Genomic DNA, 21,721 nt, shown 5'->3' on the forward strand with positions numbered 1-21,721 from the left:
CGACCCCCCACCACGACCCTAAAACTACAGCGACCCACCACCCCCGCCCCTAAAACTACAGCGACCTCCACCCCCCTAAAACCTAAACTACCCTGACCCTCCACCCCTAAAAACTAAAAATACCCCAACTCCCATCCTTGCCCCTAAAACTACAGTGATCCCCCACCCCTCTAAAACCTAAACTACCCCGACCCCCACCCCTAAAATTACCACAACCCCCTCACCCCCTAAAACCTAAACTACCCGACCCCCCCACCCCGCCCCTAAAAACTAAAAATACAGCAACCACCACCCCTAAAACTACAGCAGGGGTGCTGGGGGCTTCTTAGTATTGTCACCGTTATAAAACTTCTGCCTTTATTAAACTCTATGAGCTGCCATCTGACGCCTTCGAGATCACATTGTGTTAAACAATCCGGATGGATACCTTCATAAGTGCATTAAAGTTAAAAGGGATGTTCTAAAAGCTTTGTTCAAAGAACAAATGAGTTCTTGGACTGTAATCAACCTTCCAGACGCGCCGTCCAATTGTACGTCCCAGTGTTCTCCAAATGTATAAGAATGTTTTCTTATGCCTGGGATTCTGTATTCCCTGTATATTCGCCTGTCTCTAATTTCTTTATAATCAGGGACTTGTGACCGATCCTGTTGCCTACTATAAAGAAATAGCAGAACTCAACTGTAATAGCTTAATGTAATAAGCTATTACAGTTGAGTTCTGTCATCATAATGTCTGCTGCCGCAGTCCAGAGGAAAGACAGGTCAGCTCATGGAGCATAATTAAAGCAGCTGTTTAAAGAACAAAATGGGACGTTGTTTTTCTTTCTTCTCTCTGTTTTTATAGCTGCATAGTGGCAAGCTGAAAGTTATTTACATCATCATGTAATTATAGAAAAGTTAGAACATTTCTGCACGTTTCCACACAGTCTGAGATACTGCACATTTTTTTAAAAAAAAAACACGGACTTGTTTTTAACTGATTAGAATATATATTTTTAAATAAATACCTAACAGCTCTTTTGATGTGTTTAATTTAGCATTACGATTTCTATTTGTATTGTTCATGTTTTCAAACATGTTCTCTCTTTCATATGATAGTTATGCACAAAGAATCTAAGTGGTTTATGGGAAAGGTGATGGTGTAACCATGAATTATATAGGCTAAAGTACACCCTGCTGTACACAGGGTGTTGCAAGTCACCTCACGCTTCTGTATCCTTATAAAGGAATTCTGCTTTTGGCCTTGTTCCTCCATATGGTCATAGATCTCCTTGGTGACTTGCAATATCTTTATAATGTATGGTAGGTGGTACTTTATCCCATAAATAATACATAGACTACGGCAATACCTGTATAAATGACTGTCTATAATTTATATTTAATTGGTGACCTCTGATGCACTCGGTTGTGCATTATAAAGAAATGACGTCTTACAGTTGTTCTGACGTCACAGTGCCTGCTGCCTGAGCCAGCTGCCCTGGTGAATGGTAAGTCAGTTCTGGGAGCAACTCTTTAAAGCAATGAAAATGAAACTGTTGCTCTTCTTCCTTCTGCTCTGAGATTTTTTTATTTTTTTTTACCTCTACAGTGCCAAGTAGAAAGTAGATATTTATGGCAACATGTTTATTTCTTTGCAGTCCTTGGGAAATCACAGAAAAGTTACAATCTTTCTGCATGTTTCTGCTGTGCCTTTTACTTTAAAAAAACTAATTTCTATCCAACTGCTTCTAATGTCTTTTTCAAACAACTAGCTAACAACTTTAAAAAAAAATATTTGCACAAGACTATTTTTAATATTCATGTTTGCAAACATTCTTTCTTATATGGTAGAGCTACGCAGCAAGTATTTAAGTGGTTTGTGGGAAAGGTGATGGTGTGACTGCAGTGTAAGGGATAAAGGGCTACGTACATGATAAGGATATTGCAAGTCACCTCGAAGTTCCATAACTTTATATAGGGACTTGACCTTCAGACTCATTCTGCTATGTAATTAGGGAACTCCTCTGTGACCTGCAATATCCTTATCATGTACGGTAGGGGGTACTTTATCCCATATATACTGAGTAGCACATGGTCACGGGTGCAGCCAGTAATTCGGGGACTTCATCCGATTGTTTATGTCCTTCTTTCTTGCAGGCCTTCTACCCTGTGGCGCACCATTTAGACGTCAGCAGTGGGGACACTCTTGCAGCAAGATGCGTTTTCTCCGGGGAAGGGAGGACGGCGGAAACTCACATCGGGTATGATTTTGAAAGAAGTTGCTCGTTCATAAAATAATGCACAGAACTTAGTTGAAGTCCGTCATATCCTGCCACCTGACTGTAAAAGAACCACCTCTGGCAACAGGGTCTTCATCAGTTATGACCCCAAACTGGTTCTTTCTAATTTTAGTATAAAGAAGTGGCCATTCATTTGTAGAAAAAAGGAGGAGCATATTGCGATAAATCAAGTACCTTTCTTTATTTCAGTTATGCTAGATTACACATACCAAATATTTCATGATGCCATTATTTTCACACCACACTGATCTTCGCTCAAGCTGTGCAGCAATTTTGAGAACGCTACTTAACACAGCGCATTCAATTACCACAGCCTTCTCGCTGGAATTTCAGTCCTCTTACCCACATTTTTGGAAACACAATTTGCACCCACAGGTATCCCTCTTTAGAAGCAATTACAGAGCCAGCTTCCAGCTGCAGACAGCCAGTCAGAAAAGCTTCGTCTGAGCTCACCAGAGCTATCCTGCCTGCTCTCCTCCCAGAGGAAGCCTGCCTCTCACATGCACACAGGACCCAATTCCATCTCTGGAACACTCCACATCCCTCTCCCCGACCAGTATCATTAACTGTTGCCATAGTGAATAAGTGACTGCTGCATGACACTTCTGGATAGGTCATCATTGACGTATTCTCCAAGCAGGAAACACTCCACCTCCCTGCCTTCTATTAGAATCAGCTTGCTAGAAAATAATGAGCGTTAATTAGAACAAAAAGATGTAGGATGGGTGGAGCACAGGCCTTTTATGAGATGTTTATTTATTTGGAAGTAATTTGAGACGGTATAATTACCGGTGCAGCTATTAATGAAACAAGACCAGTATAAATGTATGTTTTTGTGTTAATATACATTTCATGTTCATCATGCCCTACAAATAATGGGATAGAATATACAAATTCACATAGCTATGTGCCTTTTCATTGTAGGAGGTAGCTGCTTCATTGAGTGAAGAATTTCATCCATTAGGAAGCCTTGGAAAACATTTATATTTGATAGATAAAGTATCTCACAGAAACCAGGAATATTATGGTCTTAAATGTCATCTCTGAGTTCACATGATATTTACAAAAGGAAATAAAACTATTAGCAAAGCAATAATTTTTGCCTTTGTGACCTATTGGTTTTTACCAGTGCTTGTTGCCGGTCATGTGGCACAGCACTGGCAAAAAGCAGAATGTTTATTGCCAGTCTTGTACAGCACATGAAAAAAAGTGAGGGAGAGAAAGGACGCAATGAAACGCAGCGTACATGTGCGTGTATGCATCATGATGTCATGCAGCCACGTCATTCAGTAGGTGTACGCGTGCATGATGAAGTATGCATGTGCGTGCATTACCATGTATGTGTGCGCCTATTGAATGATACATAGTCATTGAATTTACCGATCCATGATGAACAGACCACTTGAAGTAGTAAATAAAGCATACATATTCACTTGCGCAAAACCGTATTTCTTAAAGTAGAGTGATCCGAAAGTAAATGGAAGCTGCCGCACCCAAATAAGTTGCTTTTAAAAAAAAAGAAATGCGTGTTATTGGCTGTTTATGGTGACGGTGCAAAGAAGGTTTGGTGGGGAAGGGCAGGGTGAGGGAAGCAGTGGGAACTGGGCTTAAGAAGCTATCCTTCAGGGGTGGGACAAACACACGAAGTGGAAGGCAAGGCATTGAATAAAAAAGACTGTAAGCTTTTGGTATGGTCCACCAGAGGATTTCACCTCCAGACAGCTAAGCTAGGTGTGCCCTAAAATGGAGACGTAGCCATCTAAGGGTGAATTCCCAGTATGTGCTAGGGTGTCCTTCAACTATCCAGAATAGTTATATGTCTCTTATCTCAACTGAACTTAGTTTATTCCTTCTTCGTCAGCAGTGCATACCTTATAATAGAAAGAATATTTAGTTAAAAGTCGAGGTGATCCATCTATCAAACAAAGCCATAGATCAGTGCTCTTACTCAACTGCAAGGTCACTGCCTAAGGGACAACTTTCAGCGAGCGAGGGCTATCGGAATCTTATTTGAACAAACCAAGAATCTGCCTTCCTGCAGGTCAGTAGTGTAGGTTTTTGTCCTGATGGATAACAAATTGGTTCAATTTAAATCCATTGCAATGGTTAAAGAGAGTGATGGCCAAATTACAAAACCTAATCACTAAATGGAAACAGATCAGCCAAAACCCAATGTTTTTCTGCCTGGAACCCAGGAGAGGGTATCTTGAAAACTATGTACCACAAATACATTTGTGACACTGTTACAGGAGGGCTCCTCTCATGCCTGAGTGGAGATTGGAGTCCTTTATATAAAGGGAGACAGTTATATTGCCAACTGAGCTCCTGGGGCTTTACTAATATAACAGTATCTAGAGTAGTTATCATAGAGTGCCTGACAGGTTATGACTAGCCTCAGCTTGGAAGAGTGTGCCCAACAAACAATAGTTTTTGTTTGACTTCTCAACTCTCTGAATGATTTGTTTCAACTTCGGTATTCTGTTAGTTAACAGAAAAATGTACTGGTACTGAAGAAAAGTGTAGCCAGTCGGTGTTATTTTGGATAGAATCAAACGTAGTGACATACACCTTCACTAAGTGAGATGGTTGCACCATTCTGCAAGCGGTTCACCGTCAGTCGTTTATGTGTTGGGAATAGCTAAGAAATTTAAGCTGTCCATCAAGCAATGACTTGCATAGGATCTATTTAACCCCTTCGCTGCCAGGCCTTTTCCCCCCTCAGGTGCCAAGCCTTTTTTTGGCTGTTTGGGGCAGTTCTTGCTTAGGCCCTCATAACTTTTTGTCCACATAAGGTATCCATGGCAAATTGAGATCCTTTTTTTCCAACATCCAAGGATTTTAGAGGTACCCAGACTTTGTGGGTTCCCCTGAAGGAGATCAAGAAATTAGCCAAAATACAGCGAAAAATCAGTTTAAAAAAAAAATATGGCAAAAAAGGGCTGAAGAAGAAGGCTTGTGTTTTTTCCCTGAAGATGGCATCAACAAAGGGTTTGAGGTGCTAAAATCACCATCTTCCCAGCTTTCTGGAACAGGCAGACTTGAATCACAAAACCACATTTTTCAACACAATTTTGGCATTTTACCGAGACATACCCCGTTTTTACTATTTTTTTGTGCTTTTTGCCTCCTTCCAGTTAGTGACAGAAATGGGTTGAAACCAATGCTGGATCCCAGAAAGCGAAACATTTCTGAAAAGTAGACAAAATTCTGAATTCAGCACAGGGTAATTTGTGTAGCTCCTGTAAGTGTTTCCTACAGAAAATAACAGCTGAAGTAAAAAAATATTGAAATTGAGGTGAAAAAAACCAGTAATTTTTCTCTACGTTTTACTCTGTAACTTTTTTCTGCAATGTCATATTTTTGAAAGCAATATACCGGTATGTCTGTTGGACTCCTCTGGTTGCGGGGACATATAGGGCTTGTAGATTCATCAAGAACCCTAGGTACCCAGAGCCAATAAATGAGCTACACCTTGCAATGGGTTTTCATTCTATACCGGGTATACAGCAATTCATTTGCTGAAATTTAAAGAGTGAAAAATAGATATCAAGAAAACCTTTGTATTCCCAAAATGGGCACAAGATAAGGTGTTGAGAAGCAGTGGTTATTTGCACATCTCTGAATTCTGAGGTGCCCATACTAGCTTGTGAATTACAGGGCATTTCTCAAATAGACATCTTTTTTACACACTGTCTTACATTTGGAAGGGATAAATGTAGAGAAAGACAAGGGGCAATAACACTTGTTTTCCTATTCTGTGTTCCCCCAAGACTCCCGATATAAATGGTACCTCACTTGCGTGGGTAGGCCTAATGCTAGCAACAGAAAACATCACATTTTTACATTGAAATCTTACTTGCTTTTTGCAGAGTGCCTAGCTGTGGATTTTGGCCTCTAGCTCAGCCGGCCCCTAGGAAAACCTACCAAGCCTGTGCATTTTTAAAAACTAGACACCTAGGGGAATCCAAGATGGGGTGACTTGTGGCACTCGCACCAGGTTCTGTTACCCAGAGTCCTTTGCAAACCTCAAAATTTGGCCAAAAAAACACTTTTTCCTCATTTTTCGGTGACAGAAAGTTCTGGAATCTGAGAGGAGCCACAAATTTCCTTCCACCCAGCATTCCCCCAAGTCCCCAGATAAAAATGGTACCCCACTTGTGTGGGTAGGCCTAGTGCCCGCAAAAGGAAATGCCCCAAAACACTACCTGGACACATCAAAATTATCAAATACAAAACTACCTGTTTTTGTGGGGAGGAGGAGGCACCTGGGCTCAGCAGCCATCTAGGAAACCTACCAACCCCAGAAATTTCTGAAAACTAGACACCCAAGGGAGTCCAGGGAGGTGTGACTTGCGTGGATCCCCCAATGTTTTCTTACCCTGAAACCTCAGCAAACCTCAAATTTACCTAAAAAATCATATTTTCCCCACATTTCTGTGTGGGATCAATGCCGGGGGACACATTTCCTACCACCCAACGTTCCCCTCAGTCTTCCGGTAAAAATGATACCTCTCTTGTGTAGGTGGGCCAGGTGCCTGTGACAGGAAAGAGCCAAAAACATGTAAAAATTGAGGAGGCACCAAAGCGGGTCCAAAAGGGCAGTTTGAAAAAAAAACATTTTTAGGCTGACAAGTGCAGCAGAATTTTTATTGGTATAGATGAGACAGTGCTAGGTGGTAGGAAGTTTGTGGATTCCTGCAGATTCCAGAAGGTTCCATCACAAAAATGTGGAAAAAATGTGTGATTTCCAGCAAAGTTGGAGGTTTGCAGGGCATTGTGAGTAAGAAAATGGTGTGGGATGCATGTGAAGCACACCACCCTGGAATCACCCAGATGTTTAGTTTCAGATGTGTCTAGGTCTTGTGGATTTTTCTACATGGCAGCGTGCCAAAGTCTAAAAAGTGCAGCCCTCACCATTCCAAGTGGGACGATTTTGAGAGTTAGCTAAGCTCTCATGGCCCAAATGTAAAACCAAAACCCAAAATAATCAAATGTCCTCTTGCTTGCCGGGGGATAAGATGTTTTAGTGTGCGGGGGAGAGCTGAAAGACTGTTATCCCCTTCAGTTGGGGTGGGGGCATAACCAGGCCCATACTGGGTGGTAGCCACCACCCCACTATTTTTTTGTTTTTGTTTTAAATTCCCTGGCATCTAGTAGACTTTCTGCCCCCCCAGGTGTGGATTGGGGGTAATTGCCCCATCTGCCCACTGGTGGGCAGAACAACTTTGGCCCCATTTATTTGGGGGTGGGGGTATGGCCATACACCCCCACACTCATATTTTGAAAAACAAAATCTTCTGTGGTCTTTGGTGGGCTTTCTGTCCCCCTTGGGGGCAGATGGTCCTTCCAAAAATAGGCTGATTATGGCCAACAATAATGTGCCCCCATGGGGAGCAACCTTTGCCCAAGGGGCTGCCTCCCCAAACAAAACACATACATACATACACACACACACACCAATCCCTGGTGCCTAAGTGGTTTCTGCCCCCACCCCCAGGGGCAGATAGGCCTAATAGAAATAGCCCGATCTTCCCCCAAGGGGAGCAGAAATGGCCTAAAATAAATTTGCCCCCCCCCCCAGGGGAGCAACCCTTGCCTAAGGGGTTCGCACCCCATATATAAAAAAAACGAAAGTAAACATTAAAAAAAAATATATCCCTGATGTTTAGGGGTTTCTGCCCCCAGGAAGGCCTAAAAATATCCCCCCCCCCCCCAGGCTGCAAGCAGCTCTGCCCTGGGGGTTAAGAACACCCCCCCACCCCTCCCCCCGGCCACCAGACTTTTCATGGATGTAGCACCGCCATGTAAAGACTGGCAGAGATGGGGTGCAGGGTCCCCCATGGCCAGCGAACAGCACGACAGGTGATGGTGCACCCTACGCACTGCAGCATTTCTGCTGACTCAATTATTAGCCAGCGTCAATGTTGTGAGCTGTTTACCCCTGGCTCAGTGGGCGGAAACAACATTTCCGCCCGCTGACCCAGCAGGAAACTCCTATTGGGGCCTGCTGGAAGGCAGCCGCACTGGCGGCAACCTGACTGTGGGAGTTTGGAGGACATCCTACAAACTCGTAATTACCCCCTATGTGTTTGAGTATTTTCAATATATAAAGCTGAGTGTCGATCAAATATTCCAAGGTACTGCCAATAATATGCAGGTTGAGGTCAAATATTGCAAGGTGCTTCCAACAGTATGATGCTCATTGTTGCTCCTCAAGTATGCCAACATTCTACCCATTGTTAAGTGTCTGTTTCACGTTGCCCCAGTTCAGCACAACTTGCTATGGGAGTTTCCAAATTGCCTTGGCATGTGTACACGTCCGAAATTTAAATTGCCATTACATTACATTTGTATGGTGTTATGCTATATTATCTTGATTATCGGTGTACTACTTCATGCCACTCTAATGCAAAATCAAGGTGCTGAAAAAGGGCAGAAGAAAAGATAGAAAGGATGAGAGAATGTACAAAGTAGGAGGTAAGACAGAGTTCATTCTATCGTTATAGATCCCTAGCTTCCACATTACTATGACAGCTTCTAACTGCTACAGTCAGGTAAGCACACATTAGCATGCCCCATTTCAGCTATTGCCCCCCTCCCCAAATCGCTAAGTTTACACATTGCTATGCCAGTTTCCATATTGGCCAAGCAATGCACGTATTACCATATCAGTAGTAATTACCACCATGTGCCTAGTACACGCACCAAATCATTTAGGTTTTGCTTTCATATGTTATGCGCTCACTTGACAGGTATTCCCATAATATGTCTAACTGTGCTCCTTCATTACAGGTTTATATATATGCACACACTCCATCAGACTCTGACAGGTCACAGCACCCCCAATCACATATACACACACACCACTCACATACACGCCACCTACAGACAGACACTCTTTGATAATTTAAAACTCTTCCAAAACATCCACTGAGCACCTCAAAATGCACACAGTTATATCAGAGCCCTTCATACAGACAAAACACCCACTACAAATCCCAGGTATAGTCTCAATGCACCCTCATTTTGAAAGTGTCACTCCCCTTGTACTCTTCTTCATCCACTGATAAACTCGAATGGCATTGCCCATGTTTAAAACTTTCCTGACCATTCAAACACGGTCCACTTCCTGTACTTTTAAAGAAACAAACCTGAAAACACATCCAGTTTCACTCTACTGTGAATCCTAAACATGCTCCTTTCCGTTAGGAGACACGCGCACATGCGCACACAGCCTGCACCCCTCCCGCAATCCCTTCCTGAAAGACTGAAATGTTCTCTCACTCTGCAGTACCTCATCATCCATGGTGTATGCAATACCAGCAGATGCAAATTAATTTATGCAAACGAGAGTCAGTGCTGACATTTCTGAACTGGCTTGGAGACTTAGAAATGTGCTCACATTTACGCAGTAAGCTTACACTTGGTTTCATTTATTTTTGTACTTTTACATTCTTGTCTACAGCGACACATCAGTGGATGAAATGTGCAATTTCTACATTATGTATTATATGGAAGCCACCCATGCAACTTCATACATGACATGTGTACAGGATGGAAGAGCGGAACTGTTCAGAAATATTCCCCAAGAGGCTAATGTTCCCATTCCTGTGGACTCCACTATGATGATGTCACATGAACACCACCATCATGAAGGTAAAATGCGTGCTCTGTTTGACTCCCATGTTTTTTACTATACAATGATAATACTTATTAGACTGAATTATGTGTTTAACAAATTATAGCAGACAATAATGCGGGCTTAGCATTGCCATCACTGCTCGCTTATTGGGCTGAGGTCTACAATAGAAATATCTTATTAGGACTGAATTGTATTGAGGGGACATTGTTAGATTGTTACGCTCCATAAGCGCTTATAAGATAAGTGTTATGATTTAGTAGCTGTTCGTGGGGCACTTGCTGCTAAATCTTCTCTGCTGTATCAGCTTTATTAGAAAAAAATGCTCCTCCAGAATCTATATTTATTTTTGTGATGGTTTGTTAAGAGTTAAAAGCATGTCCTCCTCAATGAACAATTTCATCAGTGTGTAGTGTCTAATAGATAAGTATCAGCCAAAGGAAACTTGAAATGATTGCTTCATTACCATGCATGGTTGAAGAGGTTCAATTAAAAATATTATGCAGGTATTTTTTTTTTTTTTTTAGAAGACTTCAAACGGTTAGGTGAATTCACGCGATACTGTGCACCTGTGTGTAGGTATCCTAAACCAAGTCTGCAGAGCAATATGGTGGTTTATTTACAGTCGCAGGATCAACTTAATTATATGAAGTGTGGATTTCAACATATTAATCTACATGAGTGATAGAATAGATTCCTGCAGGGCGATATCATCTTTAAAAAAAACATCCAATGCGTCATCTCTGACGATGACTCCTCGTGGAGCACCTCAACTTCTGACTCCAGACCGATGCCAACACCATGATGCGAGGCACCCTCACATACAGACACCCGGGACCACGCCCAGCCTTCTGCAACACCATCCTCAACCTCATTGCCCCCCTCGCCATCAACTTCCTCCACTACGTCCTACTCGGCGATCTCAATTTCCACCTTAACAACACCAACTCCACTTCCCTCATAGAGAAGCTCAGCAACATCGGCCTCACCCAACTGGTCACCAAACCTACACACAAAGCTGGGCACACACTGAACACCATCTTCACTTCTATCGACAGAATCAATTTCACCCACAAGACTGTACTCACTTGGACCAACCTCATCATTGTCCACTTTATCATCTCCAATTCCCAGCACGTCACCTCCAAGCACCTCAGCACCCCCCACCAAAGCTTGGGCAAGATAACCGAGAACCGATGGTCACAGGCCCTAGGCACTGCACAACCTGAGTCCACAGCAGACCACAACCAGGCCATCTAAAACTTCACCACGTGGATCACCAGATCCGCCGACAGAGTCACCCCACTGAAACCAGCTAAAACCAACAATGCCTCTAAGCCAACGAGATGGTGCACTCAGGAGGTCAGAAATTCCAAACGTGACTGCCACCAACTCGTGACTAAGGACCCTTCCGACAGAGCAGCCTACAAGCCAGCCCTCAACATCCACTCCCGGGTACCCACCGACCTCTGCCCCCACCAGCTTTTCAAACTCAGAGCCAACACTATTAGCTTAGAACTAACCCTCAATCCCAAGTCTTTCATCTCCACAGCAACCTTTCCAGATGAGTGGAAGCAGGCAGTGGTCAGACCCCCTTCTAATGAAATCTTCTGCCGACCCTAGTGACCTCAAAAACTACAGACCGATGTTCCCCCTGGTACCCTTTCCAGCCAAAGTGCTTGAGAAAGCCATCAACCAACAGCTCACCGACTACCTCGAAGGAAACCACCTTCTCGACACCTCACAATCAAGATTCCAGGCCAACCACAGCATGGAGACTGCACTGATTGCCGCCACAGATTACATCAAGACCCTCCTCTACTGAGGAGAATCAGCAGCTCTGATCCTTCTGGACCACTCTGCAGCATTCAATACAGTCTCCCCCCACACTCTCCTCAACAGACTCCACAACATAGGCATTCAACAACCATTAAGTGGGTCGCCTCTTTACTCTCAGGCCGCAGGCAGAGCATCCACCTTCCTCCCTTCACTCTTACACCCAAAACCATCACCTGAGGAGTACTCCAAGGATCCTCCCTCAGCCCAACCCTATTTAACATCTACATGACCCCCCTCACAGACATCGTCAGATCCTACGGACTCAATATAGACTCCTACACCAATAACACTCAGCTAATCCTCTTACTCATCAAAGACCCCCCACAAAGCCAAAGCCAACTTCCTCAACACCATGACCAGTGTAGCAACATGGATGAAAAACAGCTGCCTCAAACTAAAAACTGACAAAACTGAAGTCCTGATCTTCAGGAAGAACATCTCCCTAGGGGCCCACAGCTGGTGGCTAGCAGAACTCTGACCAACGCCCTCTCCATCAGACCATGCACAAAACCTTGGCATCATCCTTGACTGCCAACTATCCATGAATCGAAAAGTAAACTCAGTTGCCTCCTGCTGCTTCTACATCCTCCGTATGCTCCACCGAATCGATAAATGGATCCATACCGACACCGGAAACACAGTCCTGGTCACCAGCCCCCTCATCTTTGGCAAGGCTTTCTGCATAGGAGTGTCCTCCCAGCTACTTAAGACTCCAGAATCTACAGAACACTGCAGCCAGAATCACCCTCAACCTCCGGAAGGGCTCAAGCATCACCTCACACCTCAGGAACCTCCATTGTCTCCCCATTCAGAAGAGATGCCAATTCATAATCCTCACACCAGCATACAAGGCTCTCTACAACCTTGGGCAGTTCTACATCAACCACCGACTGAGCTTCTATGTACCAGCAAGACACCTACACTTCGCCTTGCTAAACCTCACACACACACACACCCCACATCCATTGCAGCCGCAGTGGAGACCAATCCTTCTCCTACACAACACTCAAGTCGTGGAACAGCCTGCCCATCCACCTTGAAACAGTTCCCTCCCTGGCAGGCTTCAGAAGGAGACTCAAGACCCCTAGAGGTGATAGTGCTGTGCTTTACAAATGCTATGATTGATATAACTTGGTTCTGATTCTCTTATCCATATGATCTGCATCCGTCCTCTCCTATCTGATTAAAGAAGGCACTACTTAATCTCCGTGTCAGTGGTGAATCATATTTGGACTGAAGCAGATATGCTAGTGTTTTACCATGCAGACCCGTTAATCAGTCTGTTTTCCACTGTTTGTTTCCTAAAAAGGCAATAGACCGGGCTGGTTGATCATGCATAGTGTGAATGTGAATATATATTATAAATCTGTGGACCAATATTACTACAGTAGCTTAATTAAATGGATTTGCCTCTATATGATATAAATTATTTATGTCATGCTTCCGCAATGAATTTTTTGCTTGCTTTTATGCTTGGCCCGTGCTGTGGGTTTGCTCTTCATATGATGTAGAAATGTACTAGACACTCCATTGCTGAAGATAACAAACCAGTATGTTTAGCTTCTGTTTTTAGGGGCATCTAGCAATGCATTGTTCATTTTATTTTAACATTTTACTCTGTGTCTCATTACACCATGGATATGGAAGTTGGTTTTCCCCTCTGATGTAGTGTGGCCCACACTATAGGACTAAGAACCAAAAGCCTGCTGTGGCTCTCACCTGAAGTAAAGCAGATATGAGCTCAGAACCTATTGCACTTGCAGAAATAAATGCTTGACTCAGCTTACTTTGGACCACTGTCTTGGTGAGAAGAGCCACCAAGATGGTCGTCCTTGAGAGTCTGGTCCCAGAACTCACTTTAATAAAAGAACAGTTTGCGATACTCTCACCTCCCTGAGAGTGAGACTCCTGCTTTAGGTACCATTATACAGTGTGCAGTGAGAGCTCAAAAGGTTTTGTAGAGCAGACCAATCCAGACACTCAGACTGCCCACAGGTCTCTGCCTTTCCCAGTCCCACAACCTATTCATTTCCTGGGCAAATATCTTATCATGCTGTGTTGCTCTTGCCGTACATACACTGCTGGCCACTTTGGAAAATTGACAATCACTTTAAGACTCTACTGTTCCCCCTGCCATAGTGGTGCCTCTGCCATACCTGTGGATCATCCCCAACCCCAAAATCCGGAATCACTGGTTTCTGCCATCAAGGCCGCTTGATCCTGATACGCATACCTGAGCACAGTGCAGAGTACTGCCCACTGAAGGACGTAACTGTGGCCTGAGAACTGCAACTACTGCAGAACAGATTGAACATTTTATCCAGACTTGACCTGGAGCACACAGATTGCCCAGAGAAGCCTCTGTTGATTCTCCCCACGCTTGATGTTTCAGGATAGTGTGGCGCATAGTGGTTATGCATTGAAGAACGTCCGTATCCCTCTGCACCATGGAATTGTGTTTAACTGCTAACTAACCTAGTGAACATAAAACAATAAGTTAGGTTATGTTTTGTACTGAAAAATAGAACTGACTAGACAATCTAACTAGTGTATCATTTATGTGACTGTTGTGTCTAAGTTTCCAACCCCACACCATCCTCCAATGGTAATCCATAATTGTTCAACATACCCAATCATCAACAGCCAAAGACTAAAATAAATTGAGCTACACGGCAATTCGGTGAGTTTTCAGCGGTATCTGGTTTCTATTGGTCAGGTGAAACAGGCAATGACTGGCTGAGTACCATATGCCACGGAGAACTGGCTTGACAATAATGAATGAGTACATTGTATGCCTTTGCAGCATATCTGAAGAATTGTGAGCTTGATGGAGCTCAGTTACCATACTTGCTCTTTTGAGGTAGGCTCGCCAGATTTTAGTCATGTTCACTTGACCTGGTTAAACCTCAAATAATTGTCTCCCGCAATTTTGTACTTTTCACTGTTAATGTCGGAGTCTCACACCAAGTGAATACGTTGAAATTGTAATCCTAGTTTGTTAAAATCCAGGGTTCTCAGTGTTTCAAGTGACTGCTCCGTTACAGGCACCTCGAGAGCGAGCACACAGTACTGCACTTATCGGAGGTGTTACTTATGTGAATACACAAATCTTTCATGACCTCTTTAAGATATAGCACAAAATAATCTTCCAGTATTTCTTTTACACATTTCAGCTTTGAAAAAAGTCCCTTTTCGTTTTCATGGCTATTCACGAAGATGTAAAATTATCTTTAATGGCAACTTAATAATTTTGAATATATGGGGTAGTTTTTCAGTGTCATTAACCCAACTTGTATGTATTATCTTTAGGAGCGATACACAATTTCACCTAGTGCAGCACTAAATAAACATGTCCATTCAGCTACCAGTGTGCTCTCCAAATGTTGTCCTAGTCTTGAAATGCTCAACACATGTTCGAAGGCTAGTACTGAGCAGCTGCAGCTCCCCCGCTAAGGCTAAGGCTAAGGCTAAGCATCGCTCCACTGGATTTTTAGGAAAAGGAAAAATAAAATGGTAATAACTCTGTTATTATCATTTTATTTTTCCTGGGAGCAAAGGGGAGAAGTGGGGCTGAGCTGGAGAGGGCTGGAGGAGGGGTATGTGCACCAGAAAGTGCACATGTCTGTTTGGCCGGCCGTGTCGGGCCGGTCAAACAGACATGCGCACTTTGCATGTTCCTTACTCAACTGTATTGCACAGCCGAGTGGAGAACATGCAGGGCTCCCACACCCAATCTGAGCACTGAAGCAGGCCACTCAGACCAATCATGACGCTGCGCCCATGCTAGTGACTGCAGCGTCGTGATTGGCTGGGAGCCTGTGTGCTGCCAGGAAGAGGAAGGAGGGGAGACGAACTGCGTCTTCCAAGGAGAAGGTAAGTGTTCTTTGTTTTTTGTTTTAACCCCCTCCCCCGCCCTGTCCCGTCCGTCCAACTTCCCCCGTTGAGTGGCAGCCTCCACTGGTACTGAGTTCAGAGTTGGTGTTACTTCTCCCACCTACACAAGAGTATTGTCTAAGGTGCTGATTATCAAACTTCAGAAAACTTTTTTATTAACATCCCTGCTGGATGTGACCTTCATAAAATGCTTCCGTGACATTTGTAAGTGTTTGCGTATAAAACAGTATTTCATAGACTAAACCTAGCTGAGCGGAACTAGTGCTGTACATAGTATTAAGAAGGTGAAGAAAGTATATCAAAGGGTGGGAGGTATTGATTCAAGATCACTTACAGTAGTAAGGGAAATTGAATCATAGCAGCGGTTCAGCGATCCAGGGAGTTGAAGGACACTTTTCAGTGGTCAATGAGATGTTCTTTAAAGAGGTGGATCTTTAGCTTTTCATCTGTTGTGTGCGTTGCATGTCATTAGTGGCTGTTATTACCAATTGCTCTTAGAACCTCGGCTTTGTGTCGATACGGTGAGTTGCTCTGCTTTGGACAACCACACTTGACACTTCATGAGGCGCGGCAGTCATCACATTCGTACTGAGTAACAATAATTAAATACAGGCATTGTCATCTCGTGCACATTTGATAAATGTGCTACTTCAGCACGAGATTGTCCTTAATTTGTTAATGGAACATCTGTAACATCAACTTAGCTGTTATTTGTGGATCGTGGGACCTAATTAATGTCTTTCTGCTGACAGAAGCCAAAGTGTTGTCAAACGCATTCTGCCTTTTCTTCGAATTGTTTCTTGAATCTGCAGCTATGAGCTGGAAAAGCTTCATGAGGAGTCCCGTGTTAACAGTTGTAGCAGGAGAAGTGAGATCACTGCATCTTTGTTTTTCCATCCATAAGAACAGCCTCAAATAATTGTTATTTTTTTCTCGGAGTGTACACCACTTGTGCATAGATGCCATTTTTCATTTCCTGTAGGGGCCCTGCTCGTCCTCCCCGCCTATGGCAATATGCACGCATATATTTGAAGAAGACTGCAAACCCCCCTTTTACCAAGGTTTGCAGGAATTGCAAAAGGCCGGCCATGTTTAATTACACAGAGTAGAAGTTCAGTTCACCGCCGAAAAACTGTTCCCACTGGATCCACTTCAGCATTTCAGTTCTCTGACATTAAACTACAAGGCCAGTGAAACAAGCAATGGAATATTTTATGGCTATAAACAGCGCCAGAGAAATCAATGAACACCAGTAGGAACCAATAAAAACAGGAAATAAGTCTAGAATTTTCTCCGGTAAGGTCAACAGTGGGGTTCTAAGGACCTAGTTTCGGGGTTTTAAATACACTGCAGTAGCAAACCGGAGCAGATTGCTTTTGACACTTTTTTGTAACCCTTTTTTGTTTACCAGTGATGGTGCATTTCTCACTAAAATCTCTTCAAGCTCTTCATATGGATTAGGGCAGAGGAGGACAAAGGCTAATTTAGTAGGTGAACTGACCGCGGGTACTGATGAAATTATTGATTTGACCTTATGAGATAATGCAAATATGGGTGCTGTGTAAACATGAATATCCCCAACACAGGGCCTGAAAATGATCATAGATCAGAAAATGTATTGACCAGAAAAATCCTCAGCCGGCAGAAGAAAATGGATAATGTGTAAAAGAAAAGGAATATGGTGACAAATGTTTAGGTTTTAGCAACACAAGAGATTGTATGCCAATATTACAAACACTTTTACTTGACCACACCCACTCATCCAAGGGAACGCTTCGAAAGGACAAAGAAAAAAATACTACAGAAAGTACCACCTGAATGGCACTACGATGCAAAGACCATGAAAATGGCAAAATGCAAATTGTACTAAAAGCATGCTTACCAGACCTTCCCAACCAGAAGCAAATAGACTTAACGCGAATTCCCCTGGGAAAAGAAGCACTGAAATGGAAATTAGTGTTTATTCTGACTAATGGAATGCATTTACATACTATTGAACAAAGTCAATTAACAAGAAAACAGTATCACAAAGGAAATAGCTGTAACATAACAGTTGGAGCACAATAATATACTTTCCTGCACGGCCATGAACACCCACAGTTACAAACCCATAAACAGTTTAAATGCCTACAGTCCCGATCCGCAATCTTAACGGAGTGAAAACTGCATACCATAGGCAACACCTTGCTCACACCCTCATGCAAGAAATTTAGAGGACGAGAACTCAGTGCAAACGAGTCCAACAAAAGAGAACATTTTGTCTGTTTATTGGTGCTTACGCTTCACCAAGAACTTCATCAAGTAACCTTCTGAATGACGACATCCCATGTCGGAAAGAACAAAACTGCTATAAGCATCACAATACTATGGGGACTACAGAGTGTTGCAGAAGTATTGAGTGATGGTCAGTTATGAGTGATTTGTGGATTTGACCCATGTGGATTCTTGCCTAGCCTCATCTTGAGTTTTAGTCAGCAGCAGTGCAGGTTGTGTTGGTTGTGCTTGAAGTTTGCGAGTTTTATTGGCATATCATGTCACCCAGTCCATGGCTTCCGCATCGTCTAGGACCGTAGTATAAGGTGACTGCTGTGGGATGGAGCTACTCCTTACACACCATTAGTGCATATGATGATCGGCAGGTACATGACGAGTGACTTACGTATGCTGTGTCAGTGTGAATTGTGAGTTTTTAGTGAGTTCTCAGTCGAAATGTGTTGTAGGCATTGCTTATATTGACTCTACTATCTTGCAGTCTTTCTCCATTTCAGTCTGTCTGTACATGCTTTTCATGATGCGCCGTGGCTCATGTTGGCCCTGTTGTTTCATTATTCTTCAGTAGGTCTAGCCTGGTGGAGAGTTTCTATGTCTCTGTTCATCGTTATGTGTGTGTGAAGTGGGGAAGCAATATTTACAATGTTCCGAATAAATGTAATCTCAGCTTCCAGCATACTTGGTGTCATTTGTTGACATGTGTGCATTCCCATAGCATGTTCCTGAGGTGCGGAGGTTGTGTTTAGTATGTGATGATTGTTCCAATGTTAATGTGTGGATGCATTGTTTAAATGCATAATATTTTGGGTCTGTGCTCCTATCTACTTTGCTTTGCTCATTGTATTTCATTGCTGTAGTTTACTGGGTATTAGATTTTGTCTTGGCAGCGCTTTGATGACCATATATAGTGATTTATAGAATGCAATGCTTTTCCGTAATATATTCACTGGTGTGTATTTGTAGGAGTACTCTTAATCAGTAATTCCGGAGCCTTTGTTTTGAAAGTATTGTCTAGATCTGTACTTTTTTAATATATTTATTTATTGAGTTTTCAGTAACACACAAAACATACATGGTACAAAACTAAGGGCCTTCTCCAAAAGAGTCACCCATGTATTGGAAGTTAGGAACATCTCAAAATCACTTCAACTACGATCAGCACGTAGAGACAAACTATTGTCCCTGATTATTTTATATTTCAGTTCCACTGCCTAAAACAGAATATCAGTACAGTATACCATACAAAGAACAATCATATTTAGTGAATGGTATAGGCAACAAGAAGAAGGGCACCCACATGAACAAGCACATAACGCGAAAGCAGCATTAATCCATTTATGTCACACTTATGTAGCTGTCATAGTATCGTCTAGCTCTGTAGTGGAGCAATCCATGTACACCACTCCCTGGGCAATTGTAGCAGTCTCACGCATCTGTAAATAGCTAAGAAAGGGGGTCCATATGTTTGAAGGCCGTGACCTCAGTGGTATCATATCCCAATACAATTAGAGCTATTCCTGGCAATATGTGGTGTCTTTCAGCCAGTCAGCTTTGCAAGGGTGACCCATGCGGCCCCATCTCATGACTTTCCTACTCTTGGTCATTAGAAGCATCATGCCAACGAGCTTTCGAACCCCCAATGGGACATTCTTCACAAACCCCAAGAGGGCCACCAAAGATGTGCATAGAATCACCACGGCAGTGATCGCAACTACCACTGCAAAGAGCTCCTGCCAGAAGTTGCTCACCCCCAGAAACCCCCTCGCAGAATGCAAGAACTCCACATTCGTGGCCGAGCATCTCCGACAACGGGGATCATTTCGTATTCCCATGTGGTACAACTGAACCGGCGTGCAATAAATCCAATATAGAAATGTAAAATGAATCAACCACAGTCGATAGTTCGGGAAAAGGGCACAAATGTGCGTGCAGCAGTAACTCCAACTAGCATCCGATATAGGCAATCCCACAGCCTCTGTGAGTTAGGGCGCGCCATCGGCGCCGTTGATTGTCATTTTGTATAGCCTAGTGACCAATCGATGTGATGTCAAGGACGTGTAAGTGTTTCAAATTCTTGGAGCACCAGAGGTGCCGTCAGGAAATCAAAATGCTTGGTTAGGTTCGCAGCTTGAAGCTGAAAATAAGTGAGCCTACAGAACGGAGTGTTTAAAGCTCCCTGTAGCACCTGGTCAGGAGTAATAAATTGGCCATCTGAGTAAAGAGTTCCCATGGAGGTCAACTGTACTTCCTCTAGCCATAATCAAGTGCCAGCGTCGCTAGTAATGGGGATCAAGGGCTGATCCAGAAGGGGCATGGAAGATACATACAGAATAGCCACTCCTGTTCTGCGACATAGGTCATGCCACGCCATAACAGTGCATGCAACAGTATCTAGTCTAACCTGTGGCCTCCGCAGGGGCAAATAGAGGGCTCTTGACAGTTGGCAGGGCCGCACCAAATCATGCTCTGCGGCGGTGTAAGGTAAGAACTGTATTGGGTGTATCCAGGAGTGTGTAAACTGCACCTGGGCACAATCATAATCCATAATCCAGGTCCATGTCCGGCGCCGCAAGCCCCCCGTTCGAAGGGCAGCGCAAGTAATTCCCATGACACTTGCAGCTGTTTACCCGCCCACACAAAAGAAATCAACAGTAAATGCAATCTCCGATGAAAACACTGAGTAAACGACAACGGGAGATTAGTGAATAAACAGAGACATTTTGGGAGGATCACCATCTTACTGGCGGCGATCCGGCCAGTGAGCAACAGGAGTAGGGATTTCCAGCAGTTCACCTTGTCTTCCAGCCACGATATTGCTCATCCCTAATTGGCTCCCCACATCTCATCTAGCCCTCTGGCCATCCAGATCCTTAAGTATCTCATGGGCTCTGTCGCCCAACACAGGGGAAGCTCAGAGACGTGGCGCAGTAGCCTCCGTGAGTCGCAGCACCACAGACTTTGCCCAATTAATTTTAATACCAGACAGATGCGAATGAATGCACATATAATCGCATCTAGGTTGGTCCGTGGGTCACGAAGATAAGTTGTCACATCATCCGCATATTTTGACACCAGGATGGTTCGGGGTGTAAAGGCTAAACCTCTGTGCGTGTGGTGCTGTCTGAGGCACGCAGCCAATGGCTCGATTGCCACCGCAAATAAAAACGGTGAAAGAGGGCAACCTTGACAGGTGCCTCTGAAAACAGGGAAGGACTCAGTAACAGAGCCATTAATGCTCAATCTGGCAGAGGGCTCAGCATACAACAGGTGGACAAGACTACTACATTTGGGGCTTAATCCCAACCGGGGCCAAGATTGCAAAAAGGAATGACCATTCCAGTTAATCAAACGCTTTGGTGGCGTCCAGGAATATTGCCGTTGCGTGGCCATCAGGGATTAACTGACTGTGCCACTGCACCTGCCAGGGACAAACCCAGATTGGTCCGGCCTAACAGTGGTCGGCAGCATGGTGAGCAATCTAGATGCAATCAATTTAGCTAGGATTTTATTTTCCAAAATGACTAAGGACAATGGGCGGTATGAGTCCTTATCCGACTTAAGGATAGCTATGATTAACACCTCGTGAAGTGAGGGAGGGAGAAGGCCCCGCTCTCGTAATTCAGAGTACATTTCTAGGAGACACAGCACAATAGTTCTGCATATTCCTTATAGAACGCAGCTGTTGGGACATCCAGACCCAGCGCCTTATCTCCAGGTAGTTCCCGAATAATATGAACTAGGTCGTCTTCAGTATAGGGGGAGTCCAAGAATTGGCTGTGCCATCATCCAGTCATAGCAA

General features: G+C 43.7%; 1 protein-coding gene across 15 annotated transcripts in view; it reads left to right on the top strand.

The window, feature by feature from the left end:
* The window catches only part of PAM (peptidylglycine alpha-amidating monooxygenase), a 1,007,326-nt gene that overhangs the window by 708,524 nt on the left and 277,081 nt on the right, over nucleotides 1–21,721 (top strand). For all 15 annotated transcript variants that reach the window (XM_069226162.1, XM_069226060.1, XM_069226139.1 and 12 more), the window contains 2 exons: nucleotides 2,137–2,240; nucleotides 9,745–9,935. In XM_069226162.1, the coding sequence (XP_069082263.1) occupies nucleotides 2,137–2,240; nucleotides 9,745–9,935 (295 nt within the window). The remainder of the gene's footprint in view (nucleotides 1–2,136; nucleotides 2,241–9,744; nucleotides 9,936–21,721) is intronic.

Source organism: Pleurodeles waltl, chromosome 1_1 (genome assembly GCF_031143425.1).
Source record: "Pleurodeles waltl isolate 20211129_DDA chromosome 1_1, aPleWal1.hap1.20221129, whole genome shotgun sequence".
Lineage (NCBI taxonomy): Eukaryota > Metazoa > Chordata > Amphibia > Caudata > Salamandridae > Pleurodeles > Pleurodeles waltl.